Raw genomic sequence first — 24,792 nt, forward strand, 5'->3', positions numbered from 1 at the left:
GGAGCTTTTCAACTACAGAGTTAACTTAGTTAAACTCACTGGTATATTTTGGATTTTTATCCCTGTCAATTCCACAGCAGGATATTAAAAGCAGACCAAAAGTTTTGGTTGTCTGTGGAAAGCAAAAAGCACACACAAAAATCCCCATACGAACTCATTACCCGGTTTTTATTTTGGAAAGATATGTAGGGGATAGAACATCTACATGAGGTCTGAGAGTAGGGAAATTGATGGGAGGAGAACAGTCACAATGGGATATTGGGAGTGGGGCTCTTTCTATAGAACTGCCTTGTTGGGAGTGCCAGGTTGTTATATGGACATTGGCTTTCAGTGGCCGTCATTAATCTGATTACAAAATGTAATGGTTCAAAATATTAGCAGACCAAGGACCCTAACAGGGAGGCTTGTATCCTAGAATAAGAGTGGATCTTGTTGGTAAGTGTATAGAGAGGTGATAAGAAGAGAGTTTGATACTATTGTAGGAGTCTCATATATAGAAAAGTTTCTATGGTAAACCTTCTGAAAAGTGGAATACCTAAAGTGAACAAGTTCTATGCCCATGATAAGGAACAAAAAGTGCGAAAAAAAATGCAGACCTTCCAATAATAGTTCTCTCCCAGAGGGCATGGTCAACACAGCCTGGTGTCCTTTGCTTTTTTACAACTACACCTTTGCCATTTTTGTACTTATCCCTGTGTCCCTACTGACAACAAAAGACAATGCTCCTTTATCCTTCAAATGCTCCACTTGGTTCACTTTATTCCATGACAGTTCTTAGTTTCTTACACCTTCTGATCCTAGAATATTCTCGTCCTGTAACCCCCATTGGCAGCAGACTGTAGTTTGTGCTTCTAGAAATCTATAATAAAAAGTTTTCCCTTTCTTACTGATATGATACTGTTTTAAGGTACTTTCTGATTTATAACTCTATCCCTTGATTGCTTAATGTCATTTTAACTGCTTTTATTTGCTTTAGTTCATAGTATGGTGGGATAGGGAAAGTTTTTAAAGTGGGAGAGGAGGCAAGTAATTACATTTATGGCTTGTTTTTCCTCTTGACTGCATTTAAGAAGAAGTGCATACACATATAGATAAACTGATATTAACTTTAATATTTAGCATAATCTGAAATGGTCAACAATTTCAGGATATTGCTGGCTTCAGAAACTTCTTGAAGCTGGCAGTTTGCCACATTCACGTGTTCTCACATCACTGCATTCAGAAGCTAAGAATCCCAGCCTGGCAGCTTCTGAAGAGAGGGTAAAGATGAAACAGAAAGGAGTCTAGCCACATTACCTGGGAGTTGTTGCTGATGTCTTTTCCACAAATGTTCACGTTTGTCAAAGCCCAGTAAATCTTGCAAAGTTTATTTTCCTTGTAGCATCTGTGTTTTATAATGGGTCTTTTAATTTGTTTTTACTTTGTCTGCAGGGATTTCTTTTGTCCGGAGTTTTCAGACTCTGTCTTTTTTTTTTTTTTTCCTGTGGAAGTGAGTCCATTAATGATGACTGGTTTGGGAATATGCCTCTCTGCAAAGCTGACCTGACAAGCTGTTCCTCTAGTGCAGCAACAAAGCCCATTGTTATTTTCTCTCTTTACTTTTATACTCAACTTAATCCATTTTTCCTCTGTGTTTTTATAGTATAGAATGTCTGGGAAAACATACTTAGGGACAATGCATAAATGATAAGATGGCATTTTGAAGTTAGCAAAACTTCTTGTAAACAGGTTATACCATGTCAACCTGACACACAGACAATGGTACCATATGTTGGTATGGATATTGAGAGTTCCTCAGTAAAAGGTATCTGCAGGTATTCTTCCAAAAGGTGGAAGGAAAAAAAAAAAGAGTGCATGAGGTTGTTTTCATAATTCCTTTTTCAAAAATGCAAACTTGTTCAAGTAAACCCAGAAGTCAGTGGTTAAAGCCCAGTGTGAACTGTACTGGTTTAGTGCCTTGCATTCTAACAATAAAAACAATAATAATTAAGCAAATAAACAACTGAAAACAAAAACAAAATATCATAGCTTTAAGCATCAAGGGATGTTTTATAAATTCTGATTTTTAAATGATTTCCTACTCCCAAATAGAATTCCTGCTCTAGTTTATTGAGAAACCATTTTATTGGAACTTGGGATTTTTTTCTCCCAAGAGAACTCTGTCTATCTTGGAGACTGGTAAACCTCTAAAGGATCAAAGCTCTTGTGGATTTGGATAAAGACCCAAAAGCCTGAAGGCTTATAGAAGTTTATCTATATAGAGTAAGCCCAAAAACTGGGATGAGAGTCTTAGAAGAGCTTATTTTCTCATGAGATCTTTGGGACTTCCTCTGTTTGGATGTGCCAGAAATACTGTGAGAATATCCATTCTCATGGCATTTGTCACTTACAGGTCTTGTCCCAGCTGGAATTCAAAAGTATAATAGTGTGTGGAAATATTACATGTGTCTTAAGATTTTAAAAAGCTTACTACTAAAACTGCAATTCAACAACCTCTGCTATTTTCATTGTACTTATACAATTAAGAGAAAAGAGAAAAGGAAAGAACAGTTCGTGAAAATGACATTTAGCATATATGTAGTGACTCTTCATTGAGCTTGGAAATTTTTAATTTTACTGTTACTCTCATATATATATGCCTGAGAGGTGCAAGAAAGAAATAGTGCTACTATTCCTTTCTGTCCAATGGGAAATTGAAGGATAAAATGGAGGGACAGACTTAATCCTCATCCAAGACTTGGGATACTACAAGTTTCTTCCTGCTGAACCTCATTATATTAAGAGACTTCAGGCTTAATGAAAAATCTTGACTTGGAAATTTAGGCTTGATATACCCGTAAGGAAGTGTCTGAAGATCTGTTCGAAAAGTTATCAAGTCTAGGCTTCTGGTTCAGTCAACATGAGACTAAGCAGAATAGCTAAAGCCATAGATTCCAGCATCTGGCTATCTTCTGAAGTATTTTGTGTCCCTCCAAAATTAATTTTTTCTATGGATCATAGGACTCTGTTTTCTTGTACTTCCTGGATATGGGAAAAAATATATTTCATTCATTCAGCAAACATTTGTGCTGTCCACAATAGTAAAACACTGCCCCTACTCTGGAAGAGTCTCCAGTTTTCCTGGAGAATAAATCTGGAGGTTTGTTAGATCTAGCTGCATTTTCAAAGAAAATCCATGATACAAGAGACAGTGAAAAATTATTTTTAACCAAAGACTTTGAACACTGGAAAAGGGAAGGAAAGGATCATTATGACTTTTGTATGTTTGATTTATTGAGTATGAACTTTCATTTTTAAATTTGTTGTTTTTTAATGTATATTTTTTACATGTAGATCATTATGTGTCAGCTAATGAGATTTCCTGTCTAAGCCATTTCCCTCATTTTACTAACTGCTATGTAATTGTTCGCACATCTCTCATCTTATCCTTTATTTTCTATTTGAAAAATAAAGGTATAAAGATACAGGTTTCTTCCTCTATGCTTAAAATTTGTATGCCTTAGCTTCCCTTTTAAGTTGTCCCTTTGAAACAACATAAAAATGTCTCCCTTTTATAGTTGTTGTTCCTGAGACATTCTGCAGATATCTTTGTTAGCATGTTTTCGCCCATTTAAAATTTTTTGTTTATATACTTTCTGTCTCATTATGTTATGAACTCTTTAGGAGGCCCTTGGACTTATTCATCCAGGGCTAGAACAGGGCCTTATACTGATAAGGCTCAAAAAATGTTAAGTGAAAGAATGAATATTGATGAAAACTTTGCTTGGGACAGTAACTCATCTTGATGTCTGCAGACATCAAAAGAATGTCTTATTTTCAGGCCCAAAGTTCTTATATCTGTGTTCTATATCCATTACCTTGATCATTTCCGATCAATGTTTCTTTTACTTATCCCTTTCCATCTGAGTTTTCCACCTCTTTACTGAAATGACCTTATTGAAGATTACCAAAGTTAGTAGTTTTCTGAGTTTACCTTCCTGAACCTTGTCATCATGGAGTGTTTTATTAATCCATTTATTCTTTCATTAAAGCTATTGTTATAAGTTGCTTGCCATGTCCAATAAAATATAAGACAGACACTATACCTATATGAATATAAAACCCTTTACCCTTAAGGTAGACTTACTTTACCCTTTCAGATGGGCTGCGTGTCAGAGGCTACATCATAAACACAGACACCAAGAGTAAATGCCCACAAACTTGGGTGTTGCTTGGCAATACAATAGCATGCTGAGAGGGATAGGTATGAAGCACCTTGTATACTATTATGAGGTGAGGGGTTTTAAGTTATGGCTAACTATATCACAAGATTTGGAGCTTCTCAGTGAATCACTTCATTTTTCTAGACCACTCATCCTACCTATAAAGTTCAGTGATCTCAAAATCTGTATATTCCCTTGCTGAAGAATTTACCTAAGTCCCTGCTCCTCTGGCTCAATTAAAAAGTTCTTCTAAAACTGAAATCATTTAATCTTCCTACTGCTTTCTATTATAATCTCCTCTCGTTAGAGATTCCTTACTGTTGCTCACATATGTGGCATCCCTTTACACCCTCTGCTTTTCATGTTATCCTTCATGCTCAGCATATTTCTTCTCTCCTAGTCATCTCCATATTTTGCACATCTTTCAAAGCCTAGGTTATGTCCCATCTGCTCCATGATCTCTTCTCCAAATAGTTGATCCCATTTGTACTTATCTTTCAGTACTAGGCCGTTAGCATTTAAATTATTCCTGTTTCATGCATATAAGACTGTAAGCTCTGTGATAACAGAGAAGGCAGTCTTCACAGCATGTAATCTTAGGTTAAGGCACTCATGAAATATTTGACTACTAGTTGTGAAATATGTGTCATGAACATTCCTTGAATTTCATTAGCTTGTGATATTTTAGTGCTGCAGTCTGATTTCAGATTCAAATTAGTATTACTATAGTTGTCTAATGGTGAATCTTGCATCTACAGTGGTCTAAAGAGTGAATGATTTAACCATAATTTTTTTCTTTTTATGGTTTATTTTTAAACTTCTTATTGAAATTCTAGTTAATTAACATATATGGTAAAATTGGTTGCAGGTGTAGAATTTAGTGATTCATCACTTACATATAACACCCCGTGCTCATCTCAAGTGCCCTCCTTGATGCCCATCACCCATCTAGCCCATCCCCCACCCACCCGCCTCCATCAACCCTCAGTTTATTCTCTATAGTTAAGAGTCTCCTTGCTGGAGAGGATATGGAGAAACGGGAACCCTCTTCCACTGTTGGTGGGAATGCAAACTGGTGCAGTCGCTCTGGAAAACAGCGTGGAGGTTCCTCAAAGAATTAAAATAGATCTACCCTATGACCCAGCAATAGCACTGCTAGGAATTTACCCAAGGGCTACAGGAGTGCTGATGTATAGGGGCACTTGTACCCCAATGTTTATAGCAGCACTCTCAACAATAGCCAAATTATGGAAAGAGCCTAAATGTCCATCAACTGAAGAATGGATAAAGAAAGTGTGGTTTATATACACAATGGAATACTACGTGGCAATGAGAAAGAATGAAATATGGCCCTTTGTAGCAACGTGGATGGAACTGGAGAGTGTTATGCTAAGTGAAATAAGTGATACAGAGAAAGACAGATACCATATATTTTCACTCTTATGTGGATCCTGAGAAACTTAACAGAAGACCATGGGGGAGGGGAAGGAAAAAAAAAGAGAGTGAGGGAGCCAAACCATAAGAGACTTTTAAAAACTGAGAGTAAAATGACGGTTGATGGGGGGTGGGAGGGAGGGGAAAGTGGGCGATGGGCATTGAGGAGGGCACCTGTTGGGATGAGCACTGGGTGTTGTATGGAAACCAATTTGACAATAAATTTCATATTAAAAAAAAATACATAGAAAAAAAAAGAGTCTCTTATGCTTTGCTTCTCTCTCTCTTTTTCCCCCTTCCCCTATCTTCATCTATTTTGTTTCTTAAATTCCACATACGAGTGAAATCATATGGCATTTATCTTTCTCTGACTTACTTTGCTTAGCATAATACACTCTGACTCCATCCACATCATTGCAAATGACAAGATTTCATTCTTTCTGATGGCTGAGTAATATTCCATTGTGTATATATACCACATCTTCTTTATCCATTCATCAGTTGATGGACATTTGGGGCTCTCCATAGTTTAGCTATTGTTGATAATGGTGCTGTATATACATCAGGGTGCATGTGCCCCTTCAAATCTCTATTTTTGCATTCTTTGGGTAAATACCTATTAGTGTAATTGCTGGATCATAGGGTCATTCTATTTTTAACTTTTTGAGGAACCTCCACACTGTTTTGCAGAGTGGCTGCACCAGTTTGCATTCCCACCAGCAGTGTAAGAGGTTTCCCCTTCATCCACATTCTTGCCAACATCTGTTGTTTCCTGTGTTGTCAATTTTAGCCATTCTGATAGGTGTGAGGTGGTATCTCATCATGGTTTTGATTTGTATTTCCCTGATGATGAGTGATGTTGAGCATCTTTTCATGTGTCTGTTAGCCATCTGTATGTCTTTGGAAGAAAGTCTGTGTCATGTCTTCTGCTCATTTCTTAACTGGTATAAAAAAGTTTTCTGTTATTCCTCTACAGATATCAAATGTTGTATTCAGAAATTGAGGAGATAGATAAAAATTTCTGTGAATTTCTTTTCTTTTTCTTTTTTTTTTTTTGCTGCCCATTGTGTGAGCACAGAAAGAGAAGCTTTTTTTTAATATCAAATTTATTTTCAAATTGGTTTGCATACAACACCCAGTGCTCATCCCAAAAGGTGCCCTCCTCAATAAGAATTTCTTACATTGCTGAAGAGACATCAGTATTTAACTTGATTATTCCATAGGTTTGTGCCCCAAAAAACAAGTCCCATTTGGTTAAGCCATTATGCTAATTCTGAAGATACCTTCATTTTGTAATGATTTTTTTTACATTTTTTAAATGTTTGTTTATTTTTGAGAGAGAGAGAGACAGAATGTGAGCAGGGAAGGGGCAGAGAGAGACACACAGAATCCAAAGCAGTCTCCAGGCTCTGAGCTGTCAGCAGAGAGTAGACGCAGGGCTCAAACCCACGAACCATGAGATCATGACCTGGGCTGCAGTCAGGTACTTAACCGACTGAGCCACCCAAGTGCTGCTTGTAATGATTTTTTAAAAAGAACTTCTTACCATTCCACTAACTCTGAAGCTACCATTAATTATGGTGTGATAGTTCTCCCTCTGTATTGAATCCATGCTGTTTTAAGAGTGAATGTCTTTGAGAGAACACAGGCAGTAAATTCTTTGACATCAGCCATCACAACTTCTTTCTAGATATGTCTCCTGAGGCAAGGGAAACAAAAGCAAAAATAAATTATTGGCACTACATCAAAATAAAAACCATCTGCACAATGAAGGAAATGATCAACAAAACTAAAAGTCAGCCTTAGAATGGGAGAAGATATTTGCAAGTGACATATCCAATAAAGGGTTAGTATCCAAAATATATAAACAATTTATAAAACTCAACACCCCAAAAGTGAATAATCCAATAGAAAGTGGGCAAAAGAGGAATGCCTGGGTGGTTCAGTCGGTTAAGTGTCTGACTTCGGCTCAGGTCATGGTCTCATGGTTTGTGAGCCATCGGGCTATACACTGACACTGTGGAGCCTGCCTGTGATTCTCTTGTGCTCATTCTCTCTCAAAATAAATCAATAAACTTAAAAAAAATGGGCACAAGATATGAATAGACATTTTTCCAAAGAAGACATACAGACAGCTGAAAGACACATGAAAAGATGCTCAGCATCACTTATCATCAAGGAAATGCAAATCAAAACTACAATAAGACATCACCTCACAACTGTCAGAATGGCTAAAATCAACACCACAAGAAACAACAGGTGTTGGCGAGGATGTGGTGAAAGGGGAATCCCCTTACACTGTTGGTAGGAATGCTAACTGGTGCTGCCACTCTGGAAAACAGTGTGGCGGTTCCTCAAAAAGTTAAAACTAAAAGTTGTAGAACTACCCTACAACCCTACAAAAATACAGATACAAAGGGATACATGCACTCCAGTGTTTATAGCAGTGATTACCTACGGTAGCCAAATTATGGAAATAGCCCAAATGTCCATCAACTGATGAATGGGTAAAGAAAATGTGGTATATATACACAATGGGATATTACTCAGGCATTAAAAAGAATGAAATCTTGCCATTTGCGAAGATGTGCCTGGAGGTAGAGAGTATTATGCTAAGTGAAATAATTCAGGCAGAGAAAGACAAATACCATATGATTTCACTCATATGTGGAATTTAGGAAACAAAATGAGTAAAAGAGGAGGGGAAAGAGAGAGAGAGAGAGAGAAACCAAGAAACAGACTCTTAACTATAGAGAACAAACTGGTAGTTATTGGAGGGGAGGTGGGCGGGGGAATAGGTTAAATAGGTGTTGGGGATTAAGGAGTGTACTTGTTGTAATGAGCACTGAGATGTATGGAAGTGTTGAATTGCTATATTGTACACCTGAAACTATTAAGCTATATGTTAACTAACTGAAATTTAAATACAAACTAAAAAAAATAATGTCTTTCAGGATGTCATTTAGAAATAAGATATTCATTCTGATCTCTTGTGGGGATTGTTTGCTTTTTTTATATAAATTTGTCTTATTCAAATTAGTAAAAAAAGAGAGATCCTGGGAAGATGGCGGCGTAGGAGGACGCTGGGCTCACCGTGCGTCCTGCTGATCACTTAGATTCCACCTACACCTGCCTAAATAACCCAGAAAACCACCAGAAGACTAGCAGAATGGAGTCTCCAGAGCCAAGCGCAGACGAGAGGCCCACGGAAGAGGGTAGGAAGGGCAGAGAGGTGGTGCGCGCTCCACGGACTGGCGGGAGGGAGCTGGGGCGGAGGGGTGGCCTGCCGGCCAAGCTTAGCCCCCGAGTCTGGCTTGCAAAAGCGGAAGGGCTGGACGAGTGTGTTCCGACAGCAAGCGGGACTTGACATCTGAAAGGTTATAAGCTAACAGCTCTGCTCGGAGAACGGGAGGGCTGGAGGACAACGGGAAGGAGAGTTGTTGAGCCCCGGACGACAGAGCTCAGCATGGTGGGGAACAAAGGCACTCGCCAGCGCCATCTCCCTCGCCCATCCCCCAGCCAAAATCCCAAAGGGAACCAGTTCCTGCCAGGGAACTTGCTTGCACCGCGCAAACACCCAAAGCTGTGCTTCTGCGGATCCATCCCTCCTGCGGGTCTGACTCCCTCCTGGTGCCGCAGGACCCCTCCCGAAGTGGATCTCCGAAGGAAAAACCAGCTGAGCCTACCCCTCCCGCCCCTGTGCACCTTGCTGATCCATCCCAGCTAATACGCCAGATCCCCAGCACCACAAGCCTGGCAGTGTGCAAGTAGCCCAGACGGGCCACGCCACCCCACAGTGAATCCCGCCCCTAGGAGAGGGGAAGAGAAGGCACACACCAGTCTGACTGTGGCCCCAGCAGTGGGCTGGGGGCAGACATCAGGTCTGACTGAGGCCCTGCCCACCAACTCAAGTTATTCAAGACAGCACAGGGGAAGTGCCCCGCAGTCCCGCACCACTCCAGGGACTATCCAAAATGACGAAGCAGAAGAATTCCCCTCAGAAAAACGTCCAGGAAACAACAACGGCTAACGAACTGATCAAAAATGATTTAAACAATATAATAGAAAGTGAGTTTAGAATAATAGTCATAAAATTAATCACTGGGCTTGAAAACAGTATAAAGGACAGCAGAGAATCTCTTGCTACAGAGATCAAGGGACTAAGGAACAGCCAGGAGGAGCTAAAAAATGCTATCAGCGAGTTGCAAAATAAACTGGAGACAACTATGGCTCGGATTGAAGAGGCAGAGGAGAGAATAGGTGAACTAGAAGATAAAATTATGGAAAAAGAAGAAGCTGAGAAAAAGATAAAAAAATCCAGGAGTATGAGGGGAAAATTAGAGAACTAAGTGATGCACTAAAGAGAAATAATATACGCATAATTGTTATTCCAGAGGAGGAAGAGAGAGGGAAAGGTGCTGAAGGTGTACTTGAAGAAATAATAGCTGAGAACTTCCCGGATCTGGGGAAGGAAAAAGGCACTGAAATCCAAGAGGCACAGAGAACTCCCTTCAGACGTAACTTGAATCGATCTTCTGCACGACATATCATAGTGAAACTGGCTAAATACAAGGATAAAGAGAAAATTCTGAAAGCAGCTAGAGATAAACGTGCTCTAACATATAAAGGGAGACCTATAAGACTCGTGACCGATCTCTCTACTGAAACTTGGCAGACCAGAAAGGAATGGCAGGAGATCTTCAATGTGATGAACAGAAAAAATATGCAGCCGAGAATCCTTTATCCAGCAAGTCTGTCATTTAGAATAGAAGGAGAGATAAAGGTCTTCCCAAACAAAAACTGAAGAATTCGTCACCACTAAACCAGTCCTACAAGAGATCCTAAGGGGGATCCTGTGAGACAAAGTACCAGAGACATCGCTACAAGCATAAAACATACAGACATCACAATGACTCTAAACCCATATCTTTCTATAATAACACTGAATGTAAATGGACTAAACGCGCCAACCAAAAGACATAGGGTATCAGAATGGATAAAAAAACAAGACCCATCTATTTGCTGTCTACAAGAGACTCATTTTAGACCTGAGGACACCTTCAGATTGAGAGTGAGGGGATGGAGAACTATTTATCATGCCACTGGAAGCCAAAAGAAAGCTGGAGTAGCCATACTTATATCAGACAAACTAGACTTTAAATTAAAGGCTGTAACAAGAGATGAAGAAGGGCATTATATAATAATCACAGGGTCTATCCATCAGGAAGAGCTAACAATTATAAATGCCTATGTGCCGAATACAGGAGCCCCCAAATATATAAAACAATTACTCACAAACATAAGCAACCTTATTGATAAGAATGTGGTAATTGCAGGGGACTTTAACACTCCACTTACAAATTAGTAAAAAAAAAATGCTTACTGTTTGCTGTTATTTATAAAATACAATATTTATTGTTAACCATTGAACTGGGGCAGATAACTTTTATAAGTTAAGAACAATTATTTGAAAATAACATTGGGTCAATAAGGTGTTTTCTGTATGGAAGAGTTGTTGAGTTATAAACACTGGACTTGTTTTTATAACATGGAAAGTGTGGAAAATTTTCTGTAAAGTTTCTGTGTAAGTGCATGGATCACTATGAAACTACAGTAGTCAACAGGGTGCCTGGGTCACTCAGTGACTTGAGTGTCCGACTCTTGGTTTCGGCTCAGGTCATGATCTCACGGTTTGTGAGATCGAGCCCTGTGTCTGGCTCTGCTCTGACAGCACAGAGACTGCTTGGGATTCTGTCTCTCCTCTCTCTTTGCCCCTCTTTCCACTCATACAGGCTCACACGTGCACTCTCTCTGTCTTAAAAAAAAAAAAAACTACAGTAATCAAGAAAATGTAGTATTAGTGAAAGGATAGACACATGGATCAATGGAACAAAATCTAGAAATAGATGCACACGTGTATAGTCATTTGATTTTTGACAAAGATGAAAAGGCAATTTAATGGAGAAAGGATCATCTTTCTAATGGTGATGAAACAAGTTGATATCCACTTTCAAAGCATGAACACAACCTCAACTCACACCTCAGTCCATATACAAAAAATAACTTAAAATGAATCATAGTCTGTTCTTGCCACTTCTGTTCAATATTGTACTGGCAGTTGTAACCAAGGCTTTTAGGCAATAAAATAAATAGAAGTCATCTGGACTGGAAAGGAAGAAGTAAAACTTTCTTCTTTGAGGATGACATGATCATGTATGTAGAAAATACTAAGGAATCCACAAGAAACTGAGATAAGTTCAGCAAAGATTATAGGATATAAGATCAATGTACAATAATTAATTGTATTTTTCTACATTGGCAATTAACAGTCTGAAAAGTGAAATTAAAAATAATTCTTTTTACAAGTTGCATCCAAAAGAATAAAATAGGACTAAATTTAACCAAAGAAGTATAAAACCTGTACCCTGAAATCTACAAAATAATGTTCAAAGAAATTAAAGAATACTTAAATAAATGAAAAGACATCTCATATTCTTGGCTTGGTAAGATGGCAGTAGTTCCTCAGCTGATCTACAGACTCATTGCAGTTCCAATCAGAATCCTAGCTGGCGTCTTTGCAAATAAATGACAACGTTGGTGGAAGCAGCAGGTTTTGTTGAATACAGTGACATGAAACCACTGACTAAAAGAAATGAAATTCAATATTATTTTTCTCTATTTTTTTTTCTATCTTTAGTCCCTCTGAAAAACCATTATTTACTGGGACAGAGGTGCTTCACAATAATTTTTCCTTGGAAAAAGGTGACTGAACAGGGGTGCTAAGAATTTTGAAAATAAAAGCACATTTTTAGTGAATTCTGTGTGCATTTGGGTAGATGTTTGTGTAATGTCTATTTTAGAAGTTATGAGTTGTTTAGGAACCTAATTCCCAATATGACAGCATTTCAAAACATGGACATTCAGAAAAACACGTAAAATATTCTAAAATTTCTAATCCCATGTGGCTTGTATCTGAAAAGAACTTTGATAACATAATAACAATTTCTGTCTTTGTATTTCATAGCCTTCTCTCTATGAGATCTGTAACTAATTTGAATTTTGTAGCTGTAGGCCACAAGGTGGTGACACCAAATAATATAGAAATAATAAATGTCCAAGTGGGTGCTTCTGTTCCAGAATATAGTATGTTCCCTTTTGATATACTGTTCTCTTTCTTTTCAGTAATTATAATACGATTTCTTTTTGTGTTAAGAAAACAATCCTGAGAAACTTAACAGAAGACCATGGGGGAGGGGAAGAAAAAAAAGTTAGAGAGGGAGGGAGCCAAACCGTAAGAGACTCTTAAAAACTGAGAATAAAATGAGGGTTGATGGGGAGTGGGAGGGAGGGGAGGGTGGGTGATGGGCATTGAGGAGGGCACCTGTTGGGATGCGCACTGGGTGTTTGTTGTATGGAAACCAATTTGACAATAAATTTCATATTAAAAAAAAAAAAGAAAGCAATCCAAATTGGCATACCACTTCAGCTCACCAAAATTTAGCTCAGATTTGTCATTTGGTGAATATATCAAAAAATTACAGAGATCATGGATCCTGCCTTGTCTCAGGCTTCAGTTATCATAATACTGGAGTAATAGACATTATCAGTAATATTTTATATCGGTAATATAAAATTTTTATCATTAATATCAGGGCACTGATTAAAAAATAAACAAAAAAAATCCTAATATGTAAAGTTGCTATAAACTTCACTTAAACTTTGGAGATTTTGTTTTATTTGCTTTCATTTGTTTCATTTCATGTCATTGTTATTTTTTTAAAAAATCACATTTCATACCTTAAAAAATTAACTGTATCATGTAACAAATGATATAAATTATATATATGAAGATAAAATACAAGACTTAAAATTTTTTAGATTGAATTTTTTGACCTTAGGTTAGGCAAATAGTTCATCAATTCAACACCACATATACTAAACAAATTCATGAGGTGGACTTTATGGGAAAAAATCTTTTGCTTATTGAAAGATCTGTAAGAAGACAAGTTACAGGGTGGTAGAACATATTTGAAAATTTACAAAAGGCTTATGTCCAGAATATATAAAGATCTTTTAAAATTTGAGAGTAAGATCTATAAATAATTCCTGACATTTGTAGCCTTTTGATTTTCAACAAGAGTGCCAGGACAATCTGTTGATGTGGGAAAGAAGAGTCTTTTCTGTGGAAAGACTGGAACAAGTGGATATCCAAAATTCACAGTAATGATATTGAACCCCTACTTCACACCATTTATAACAATTGATTCAAGATAGATCCAAGACCTAAATGTCAGAACTGAAAATATAAAACTCTTAGAAGAAAACATAGGCATAAATCTTTGTGTCCCTGGATTTGGCGATGGTTTCTTAGATATGACAATAAAAGTATAAGCAACTAAAGAAAAAATGGATACAGTAGACTTTATCAAAATTAAAAACTTTTATACTTCAAAGAACATCATGAAGAAGGTGAGAAGACAACACATGTAATGGGACAAATATATTTATAAATAATATATTTGACCAGGGGCTTGTATCCAGAGAATATGATTAACTTATGACTGAACAGTAAAAAGACAATCCAATTTTTATTTTATTTACTTTTAATTTTCTAAAAATGTTTATTTTTGAGAGAGAGAAAGAGAGAGAGAGAGAGACATAGCACGAGTGGTGGAGGGGCAGAAAGAGAGGGAGACACAGAATCCAAAGCTGGCTCCAGGCTCAGAGCTGTCAGCACAGAGCGTGACATGGGGCTCGAACTTATGAACCGTGAGATCATGACCTGAGCTGAAGTCAGACGCTCAACCAAATGAGCCACCCAGGAGCCCCAGACGATCCAGTTTTTAAATGGGCAAATATTTCGGATTAGACATTTCTCCAAAGAAGATATACGAATTACCAAACTGCACATGAAAAAGATGTTTAACATCCTTAGAATTAGGGAAATGCAAATCAAAACCACATAAGACACCACTTCATACCCACTAGGATGGCTAAAACAGGGGCGCCTGGGTGGCTCAGTCGGTTGAGCATCTGACTTCAGGTCAGGTTATACTGTCACAGTTCATGAGTTCAAGTCCCGCATCGGGCTCTGTGGTGATAGCTCAGAACCTGGATCCTGCTTCAGATTCCGTGTCTCCCTCTCGCTCTCTGCCCCTCCCCTGCTTGCCCTCTGCCTCTCCCTGTCTCTCAAAAATAAATAAACATTAAAAAAAATTAGGATGGCTAAAATAAGAGGTAGACAATAACAGTATTTTTGAAGATGTGGAGAAGTTGGAGCCCTTATACATTGGTGCAGCCACAGGTTGGCAGTTCATCAAAATGTTAAATACAGGCTGAAATGTTCCACTTCTAGGTGTGTATACCCAAGAAAACTTGAGAACACATAAATGGATAAGTCAAATGTGGTACATCCATGCAATGGAATGCTATTTGGTTATAAAAAATAATGAACTGACATGTGGCACAACATGGATGAACCTTGAAAAGATACTAAGTCATAAAAGGCCACATTGTATATGATTCCATTTATGAGGCATCCAGAATAGGCAAAGCCATAGAATCAAAAAGGAGGTTCCTGGTTGTCAAAGGCTGAGAGGTGGGACAAAGGAGGAGTGATTGCCAATGGGTATGGGCATTCTTTTTGGGTGATGAAAATATTCTGAAATTTGATAGTGGTCGTGGTTGTGCTACACTGTAGAATATACTAAACACCACAGAAGTGTGCATTTTAAAAGAGTGACTTTCACAATATATGAATTATATCTCAGCATAAATATTGACTCAGTTTTTAAAATGGGCACAAGATTTGAGCAGATACTTTATCAAAAAAGAAATATGGATAACAAGTATATGAACAAAAAAGTACTACATTGTATTATGCATTAGAGAAATCCAAATAAAGGCCAGAATAGCTAAAATCAAAAAGAATGACAATACTAAATGCTGGTGTGGATATGGAAGATCTGGAACTATGATACTTTACTGGTGAGAATGAGAAATGGTTCAGGTACTTTGTCAAACTGGCATTTTCTTATAATCTTAAAACATACAATTATTATGTCATGCATACATTCATTTACTATGACCAGCAATTCCATTCTTAGATTATTTATCCAAAAAAGGAAGCTTATATTCATACAAAACCTGTACATAAATGTTTATAGCACCTTTATTCATTAATAGCCAAAAGCAGTGATTAGATAAACAAACTGAAGTATTCCATATAATTCCATCATACTCACGAATAAAAGGAAAGATCTGGGGTGCCCTGAGTGGCTTAGTTGATTAAACATCTGACTCTTGATCTCAGCGTTGTCAGTTCAAGCTCCACATTGGGCTCTGTGCTGGGAATGAAGCCCACTTAAAAAAAAGGGGGGGAGGAGAGGGAAAGATCTGTTGATACTTTCAGGAAAATATAGAGTGGGTGAATCTCAGATGCTTATTGGCAAATGAAAGAAGCTGGACCCCATAAGCCCCATACTCTGATTTCATTTATAGGACATTCTGGAAAATACCATGGAGAGGGAAAAAAGATAAGTATGTAGGAGGAATTTGGCTTACTAGTGGGCTGAAAGTAATTATTCCCTCTGCAGATCAGATTTTACTTCACAGATGAGTTTGTTTTTCCTGGTTACTAGTGAGCCATAATGACTATTCTTTTTATTTTTTATATTAATGCCCAGCATAAAATAAAGGGAAATGTGTTGATTTTTGTTTTTAAACTTTATGATGGAGGGTGGTAGATATTGGGAAGAAGGTGATGATTTTACCTATGACTTCTGTTACTCATCCTGTGTCTCCTGTTCTCTGTGGATACTAATCTCATGACTCCTCTTTCTTCCACCCTCCCAGCTTTCACAGGCTGCTGTGGCTGGAATATTCTACCCACTTACTTTCAGCTTGTTTAGAGAATTGCTTCATGCCTCCTCTAGACTACCTTATATCTTCCTGTTGTGTTTTCTGTTACTATCCTATATTCCTTCATAAGATCATAAAATTATAATTAAATTTTATACTAATTATTTGTATAACCACTTAACATCCATCCATTTCTGTATCCTCCATTCCTCTATCCTCAAAGACTAAAATCTCTGTTTATAATCAAGTCACACTTGGTGTTACCAGTATCCTTTGTTTTTTCCCATCCATATAACCATGATTCTTTTAGAATCAATTCTGCCTTTGATAACTTTCTTAAATGGTTAGTGGAGTGAGTGCAAATCACATGAGAGAAGGAAACATCTCTTGGTGATGCTTTTCTTTATTTTTCTTTTTGTAGGGAAACTAAACAGCCAAGACTCCTACAATAATTTTGCCAACAACAACCCTGGCAACCCTCGGCTCTCTCCTCTCCCCAGCTTGATGGTATTGATGCCTCTTGCACAAATCAAGCAACCAATGACATTGGGGACCATCACCAAACGAACAGGGTAAGGCCTTAGGCTTGCTACTTTTTAAAATAGCTGCTTTAGAGGATTGGATACATAAAAATAAAACACATTTTCTTTGGGTCGTTTGAGTACGTTCTTCATTTCCAGCCCATGTGAGACTTAATGGCAGCAGAATAAGTACAAAGTATAGAACATGTACAAACATACTCAAATACAACCATGTGCACATACATTCATAGCAAAGACAAAGCAGTGACAAGTTGTGAAAACTAGTACTGGCTAATAAAAACCAGACCCATCTACTCAGTCTTATACTTGCTGCCTTGCGGCTTTGTCTGAAAGTACAGTTTCAGTTTCTTGCTTTTGTGGACATAATCTGTGTTTATAATGACCACCAGATTTTACCTGGCCCAAATACTAAGGAAAGAACTTTGTTAGATGACAACCATGTTTCTGAAACTTAAAGGAAAAAAAAAACCTATATCGTGGTATAATTTACAAATAATAATCTGTCATTAGTGTTACGACAATGTGATATTATGGGTAGTTTTCAAAAGCCAGAGTCCTAAAATTTGGGCTTTACTCAAGATTGGTCATTAACATCCACAAAGACATTTGATGACTCACTTGATGTGTCTGTGCTTATTTTAGCTATTTAAAAACATTTTTAATTGCTACTGGTTAGGAATATAAAACTCACTTCTTTGAGTTCTTGAAAATAAAGTACTATATTTAAGATATCATTAGATGATCAGTCGCAAAATGATTCTGAAATTCCATTTGTACCAGAAAAATATATATCTATAGGCAGATTACCTGTTTCATCAATAAGCAATCCTGAGATTGTTATCTAATTTGAAATGAAACAACTGTCTTAAATTTTGTCTGCAGGTAGCTCAGAGAAAACCCAATCCTGGCTTCAAACAATCCTCAGGGCCTTTCCAACAAAAGAAATAGATTATATTATTTGGCTACTATATCAATAGGTCTTAATATTTTTGTGCTGGATGGTAAAGTGTTTATAGAAGTCACTTTTGTGAGAAGAAATACTCATGCTCAGGGATAAGGCCTTTGAACTCCCGATTTCACCATAGCACAGAAATGGACCCTCTACCTGGTGGGGTGGTATTCGTATACAAAGTGATCTTATTGCTGAATGCAGAAATAAAATGGAGTTTGTGGCATATTTGGGGAGGGGGAAGGAAAAATATACTTAGGTCCCAAATTAGGCATGTTATGATATAGATCATTGGGCCTGTATCCCTTTTTTTTTTTTTTAATTTATTTCAGCTCTTTAACTATGTTCAGTGATTTAAATAGAATGTTGGCTTCCCTTTCCTCTTTTAGTTTCTTTTTTTTTTTTTTTTAATTTTTTTTTTCAACGTTTATTTATTTTTGGGACAGAGAGAGACAGAGTATGAACGGGGGAGGGGCAGAGAGAGAGGGAGACACAGAATCGGAAACAGGCTCCAGGCTCTGAGCCATCAGCCCAGAGCCCGACGCGGGGCTTGAACTCCCGGACCGCGAGATCGTGACCTGGCTGAAGTCGGACGCTTAACCGACTGCGCCACCCAGGCGCCCCTAGTTTCTTTTTTTTAAAATAAGATAAGTAAAGGGTGCTTGGGTGGCTCAGTCAGTTAAGTGTCCGACTTCGGCTCAGGTCATGATCTCGCTGTTTGTAAGTTTGAACCCCACATCAGGCTCTGTGCGGACAGCTCAGAGCCTGGAGCCTGCTTCTGATTCTGTGTCTCCCTCTCTCTCTGTCCCTCCCCTGTTTACTCTCTCTCTCTCTCAAAAATAAATAAGCATAAAAATATTTAAAATTACAGTAGCTATTAATAGGAAAGAGGTTATGAAGAGGTTATTTACTGTTCATTCATTTTTTCTTTTCTGGGATGTAGAATCAAATAAAAATTAGACTAAATCTTGAATCATAATTTTAAAGTTATTTTTTTTACTTATAGAAATCATCCATAATTGTACCTTTTTTATTCAACTGAGCATTGTACAATTCTGCAAAGTACTTATGAGTTTTTGTGTGTTTCCTGAATCCAAGTGAAAGAATACTCAAAATTGTTCTTCTTGAATTTAATTCTAGCTTTGTTTCTGGTGTTTATTGTTTTTAAAACTTACGAGCTATGCTATTTTTATAATGTAAAGAATTAGCTCTCTTTTTCAAATAAGCTTTTCTAAGACAGTGACTGAGGTTCTATGCATGAAATCCTATTATATTAGAATTTAATTCAACATGGTTGTGAGGAGGAGTGGAAACTGAGCCTACTTTTGTATGTATTTGAAATTTTCCACAATAAAAAGAGAAAGTCTTTCACACTCTTTCACACTCTCTCTTGCTACTCTCTATTTCTCTGCCCTTAGATGGACAGAAACTATTAATCACCTGGTGTCTCCCTCCACTGCCATATTTTATGAACTTGGATAAATTCTGTTTCTTTTCTTTTTAAAAACTTAGTCACAATTCCTTGATTTTTAGATTGCATACATTAGGCTCCCTTATATTATAGACAACTTAGTAATTATTTATTAATGAAATAACTTAAATGAATTTGAATTATGTGCTTTAGAATTAATATTAATTCAAGGTACACATGTTGCATTGTTGACTTGGTTTTTTATCTCAGTTCCCAGACCATTATATTTTTGCTGAGTTTTTAAATTCTTTTTAGCATGTCCTGTGTTGAAGTGTTTAAAGAGAGTATTTGTCCCACAACGAATACTTGGTTTGTAATTTTTAAAATTTTCGGAGGATTCAGATTTACAAAAAAAAGTTATAAGACCAGTAAAATGAATTCCCATTTTCCCCAAATGTTGACAATCCAGTATTTTTGCCTTATCATTCACATTCTCTCACTCTGCCCATACATGTATGCACACGTGTGCATACACACACACATACAAACACACACACACACACCATATTTTTCTTAAATTGTTTCAAAGTAGAGTTAGTAATTCCTTATTCCTACAAATTTCAATATATAACTTCTACAGACAAGGATATTCTCTTACATAACTATAGTACAGTTATCAAAAGAAGAGATTTTAAAACTCACTATTGGTCTTTTTCGTAGAGTTGTCTGTAATGACTTCTCTACTTGTGGCAGAGCCATTAGTGTAGCACACATTATTACCCTGCCCATTATTTTCCACTCTTCCCACCTGCTGTTCGTTTTTTCCCCACCCCTCCTGCTATTTTCTCTGGCTTCCTATTAACACAGATCACAGTGACCTATAAACACTTTGATAATAGTATTAATAACTTATAGTTGGCTCTTCTTATGAGACTTAATACCCTAAGCCACTTTTTTTTTTTTAATGTTTATTTATTTATTTTTGAGAGAGAGATTGAGATTGAGAAGTGGGGCTTAAACTTACGAACTGTGAGATCATGACCTAAGCTGAAAGCAAGAGTTGGATGCTTAACTGACTTGAGCCACCCAGACACCCCCTCTAATCCATTTTCTGAAGGGTTTGTTGATTATATCCAGAAATTGCTATAGTGTAATTTCCTTATAATTTTTATTCTAAGTCACCCCAACATTTGTTCATAGAATTTTTAGAATACAATTTATGGTTTTATTACCTTAAAATTTGGCATTTTCACTGAAATACATGTATTTTGCCTTACCAAAAGTAATATTTGTTTTATGAGAAAAAAATTCCCTTAACTTCCATTTTTTATATATGTTGAGATTTGAACCAAATCCCTTACATCTCATATCATTAGATTTCATCCCATTAGATTTTAAAAGCTATATTTATTTCAATTTTTATTAACATTTTTTTTACTATGACCAAGTCTCATGACTGTAAGTTAGCTAATTTGCATTATTTCCATTAAATTTTGTTACATTTACTGAGAATTTTGCTTGCTATATTAAGGTTACCAGAGTGATGAGCAAATGGGATTTTCATTTCCAGGTCTCTTTTCATTCTAGAAATTCTCATTTACTCTAAGTTTGCTTCTATGAAATGCCTTTGGTAGCATTTTAAAAATAAAACTAACAAGAAGTATTTGACATAGAATATGTAGAAATAAAGCACAGAGCTGACTCATTTATAGACATGTAAGTTTTGTGACTACTTCCAGTATACCTGATAATATATCTAATAAAATTATGTACTTACCTAGGCTACATCAACCTTTATTTACTCCATGTCCTAGATATTTGGCAAAAAGTCAAAATAAGCACAAAAAGTTGTATTTCTAGCACAGAGATTTTTAAAGAATTGCCTAGGATCCTATACGAGAATATTCAAATTGAGATAGAAGCCTCAGTTCAAACCTTGAGGGGATAAAACGTGTGCTTACCATATTTCACATCTGCCCTCTTATTTTTGGAAATATATATCCCTGGAAGCCTGTGCAATGTCAGGGACCATCTGTCTTACTTCAAGACATACACAAGGCCAGTAGAACTGCAAATGGCAAAAGACAGATGTATTTACACCTTCATGTTCTGTACCTTGAAGCAGCACTTGGAGGAAATAAGTCCCATTTTGGCAACAGCTGTTGCTTAACCTGACTACAGTATACATTGATGAAGGCAAACCAAGTGCTAGAAATCACTTGGCTCAATAATCATTCATTCAAACAGGGTCCATTTTCTTCCAGTATAAGACTGGAGAACTGGAAAAACCTCCATCATGTTTTATGACACATAAATAAGAATAGTTCTCATCTCTTAAAGTGAAACTGGGTACTAAGGAATTGCTCATTTTTTTGAAGTGTTAAGTATTAATAGTAGGGATTTATTAAGTAGCATTTCATAGATGTTTGGTTGAATTACTGAATCAAGTAAGTGATAATTGTTTGTTTGAATGCTTCCTATGTAAAATTTTACTAAATAGATAATTTTTCATCAGTATGCTGAATTTTATGTGCATTAAATCTAAAGTTATTAACCTATACATATCATTGTCCAGGGACAAATAGAGAGCAGCAAATTTCTAAAAGAGATCAGAGTAATTTCATGGGAATAAAAAATACAGATATTGGTAATGAAGTTGCTTCCTTACTCTTAACTAACAGTGAAGTAAACATGAGATGATTTGTTGTCTTTCATGTTTCCTTTGTCTTAAGTGGAGAAGCTTCTTGTTCTTTTCCCTTCTCCTGTCTTTTTATTTATTCATGTCTTTGTGAGCAATCTGAAGTGTGTATTAAGAACCTTAAGCCCGACACTGTAGAAATAGGTTAATGTAGTCAAAGGATATTGACTTAGAATCTGATGCCTTGACTTCTCAGTTGGCTCTGCTACGTATTACCAGTGTGTCCTAGATAAGTTTCTTCATCTGAAGAATATAAGTTTATGTATTTGGATTATCATCTTTCAGCTGTACATTGTGTGAGTTCCTACCAGGACTTTGGTTCCATTCCCTAATTTCTAAGCCTCACTCATTGTCAAGGTATAGGCCAGTAACAAGAGCTTCATTTATTTTTTTTTTTTAATTTTTTTTTCAACGTTTATTTATTTTTGGGACAGAGAGAGACAGAGCATGAACGGGGGAGGGGCAGAGAGAGAGGGAGACACGGAATCAGAAACAGGCTCCAGGCTCCGAGCCATCAGCCCAGAGCCTGACGCGGGGCTCGAACTCACGGACCGCGAGATCGTGACCTGGCTGAAGTCGGACGCTTAACCGACTGCGCCACCCAGGCGCCCAAGAGCTTCATTTAGAAAACATAGATGATTGTTCTTATTTAGAAATGGAAATATTTAATAGCATTTATTTGATTATCTCAAATTTGTAGACTAAATCTGCCACAGAAGTTGCTAAGTGGGTAAATGACATTGGCCTACAGTAGGGCTTGCAGAAAGGTCCATTCCTTCCTTGGCTTATCTAAAGTTTGCCTGAGCCCCAAACCTTATATGCTAAGTTCTGAGAATTAAATGGGAAAGATTTGGAGAAAGGCTCACCAGATACTGTAGCAGATGGTAATTCTCCACTTCCCAGCCTTGTCTTATATAGGTGTTAGTTTTTGATAACTAAAGTTATAAATGTTTGGTTCCAAATATAAAATAACAGATAATGTATTTTAATTAGAATGGATATGGATATATCTGCATGTACAATATACTTACCACAGTTCGAGTTTACAATTTTCATGCTCCATCAGTTGAGTATTTAAAATATACCATGGTTTGTTCCATTTTACCATAAATCTGTGGATTTTTTAGTTTTTGAATTAAGTCTACTATTAAAAATCAACAGTGGTAACTTTATACAGAAATTTGATAGTCTGTGCTATTCCAGTCTCTTCTGAAACATCTGGTAGAATTTTTTAAATTATCTAATGTTTTCCTAATGAAAATCTTGAGTTTGTAATTTAAATTTGCATGTTGAGTATATCTCAGATAGTGAACCTGTCTGTTTCAGCTTCAGTTTGCCCTGTAGATCAAGAATTTGAGAGCCAACAGTGCCATGGGTGTCTTTATTATGGAGTGGTTAAAATTAAATTAATGAAAAGTTATAAGTAACACTGGAAAAATTGACACAAGGACTAATTTCTCATATGTATGTGAGAATTGTAAGTCCATTTCTGTAGCTCTTTAACAGAGGATATACAGAATGTAACAGAGTCATTTAAGTTCCTAGGATATATTGATAGAGGATACGTCTTTACAATTTTACACATACCATTTTCTCTACATTTAACATTTATATGGGCTTATTTTTTTCAGTTTTTTTAAGACATAATTGACATGTATCTCACTATATAAGTTTAAGGTGTGTAGCGTGATAGTTTGATTTACACATATAGTGGAATGATTACCACAATAGGTTCAGCTAACATCCATCTTCTACTGATACAATAAAAAGGAAAGAAAGAAGAAAAGAAAAAAGGAAACACTTTTTCCTTGTGATGAGAATTCTTAGGATTTACTCTCTTAACAGCTTTCTTGTATGTCATACCACAGAGTTAGCTATGGCCATCATGTTGTACATCACATACCTAGTACTGATTGATTTTATAACTGAAACTTTGTACCTTTTGACCACCTTCCTCCAACTCCCCCTTCTCCTACCTTCTGCATCTGCGAACCACAAATCTGATCTCTTTTTCTGAGTTTTTCTTTTAAAGATTTATCTTAAGAGAAATAAGATCATACAGTATTTGTCTTTCTTTGACGTATTTCACTTAGCGTACCTTCAAGGTCTTTCCATGTTGTTTGAAATGGTCAGATTTCTTCATATTTTTATGGCTGTATAATATTCCACTATAATATATAATATATTAAATAAATATTAAATATAGTTAATATATAATATATAATATAATATATATAATATATAATATAATATATATAATATATACATATACATATACATATATACATCACAACATTTTTATCTATCCATTCATCTATCCATCAATGGACACTCAGGTTGTTTCCATGTCTTGGCTGTTGTAAATAATGCTAGGAACATGGGGATGTAGATATCTTTTTGTGTTTGTATTTTTATTTCCTTTGGTCATATTCCCAGAAATGGAATTGCTGGATCATAGGGTAGTTCTATTTTTAACTTTTTGAGGATTTCCCCCCCCTACTGTTTTCCATAGTGGCTATACCAATTTACACCAACAATGCACAAGGGTTCTCTCTTCTCCACATCCATGGCAGCATTTCTATCTCTTGTCATGTTTAATTTAAATTTTAATTAGTTAACATACAGGAAATATTGGTTTCAGGAGTAGAATTCAGTGATTCATCACTTACATGCAACACCCAGTACTCATCACAGCA

At 36.6% G+C, this 24,792-nt stretch overlaps 1 protein-coding gene across 6 annotated transcripts in view; it reads left to right on the plus strand.

Moving 5' to 3' along the window:
• Positions 1 to 24,792, plus strand: part of BCAS3 (BCAS3 microtubule associated cell migration factor) — a 616,861-nt gene that overhangs the window by 273,008 nt on the left and 319,061 nt on the right. For all 6 annotated transcript variants that reach the window (XM_047080915.1, XM_047080917.1, XM_047080916.1 and 3 more), the window contains one exon: positions 16,918 to 17,068. In XM_047080915.1, the coding sequence (XP_046936871.1) occupies positions 16,918 to 17,068 (151 nt within the window). The remainder of the gene's footprint in view (positions 1 to 16,917; positions 17,069 to 24,792) is intronic.

The sequence above is a fragment of the Lynx rufus genome, unplaced genomic scaffold, assembly GCF_022079265.1.
Source record: "Lynx rufus isolate CCGP_SWC_20201006 ecotype Redwood Valley unplaced genomic scaffold, mLynRuf1.p SCAF_18, whole genome shotgun sequence".
Taxonomy (NCBI): Eukaryota; Metazoa; Chordata; class Mammalia; order Carnivora; family Felidae; genus Lynx; species Lynx rufus.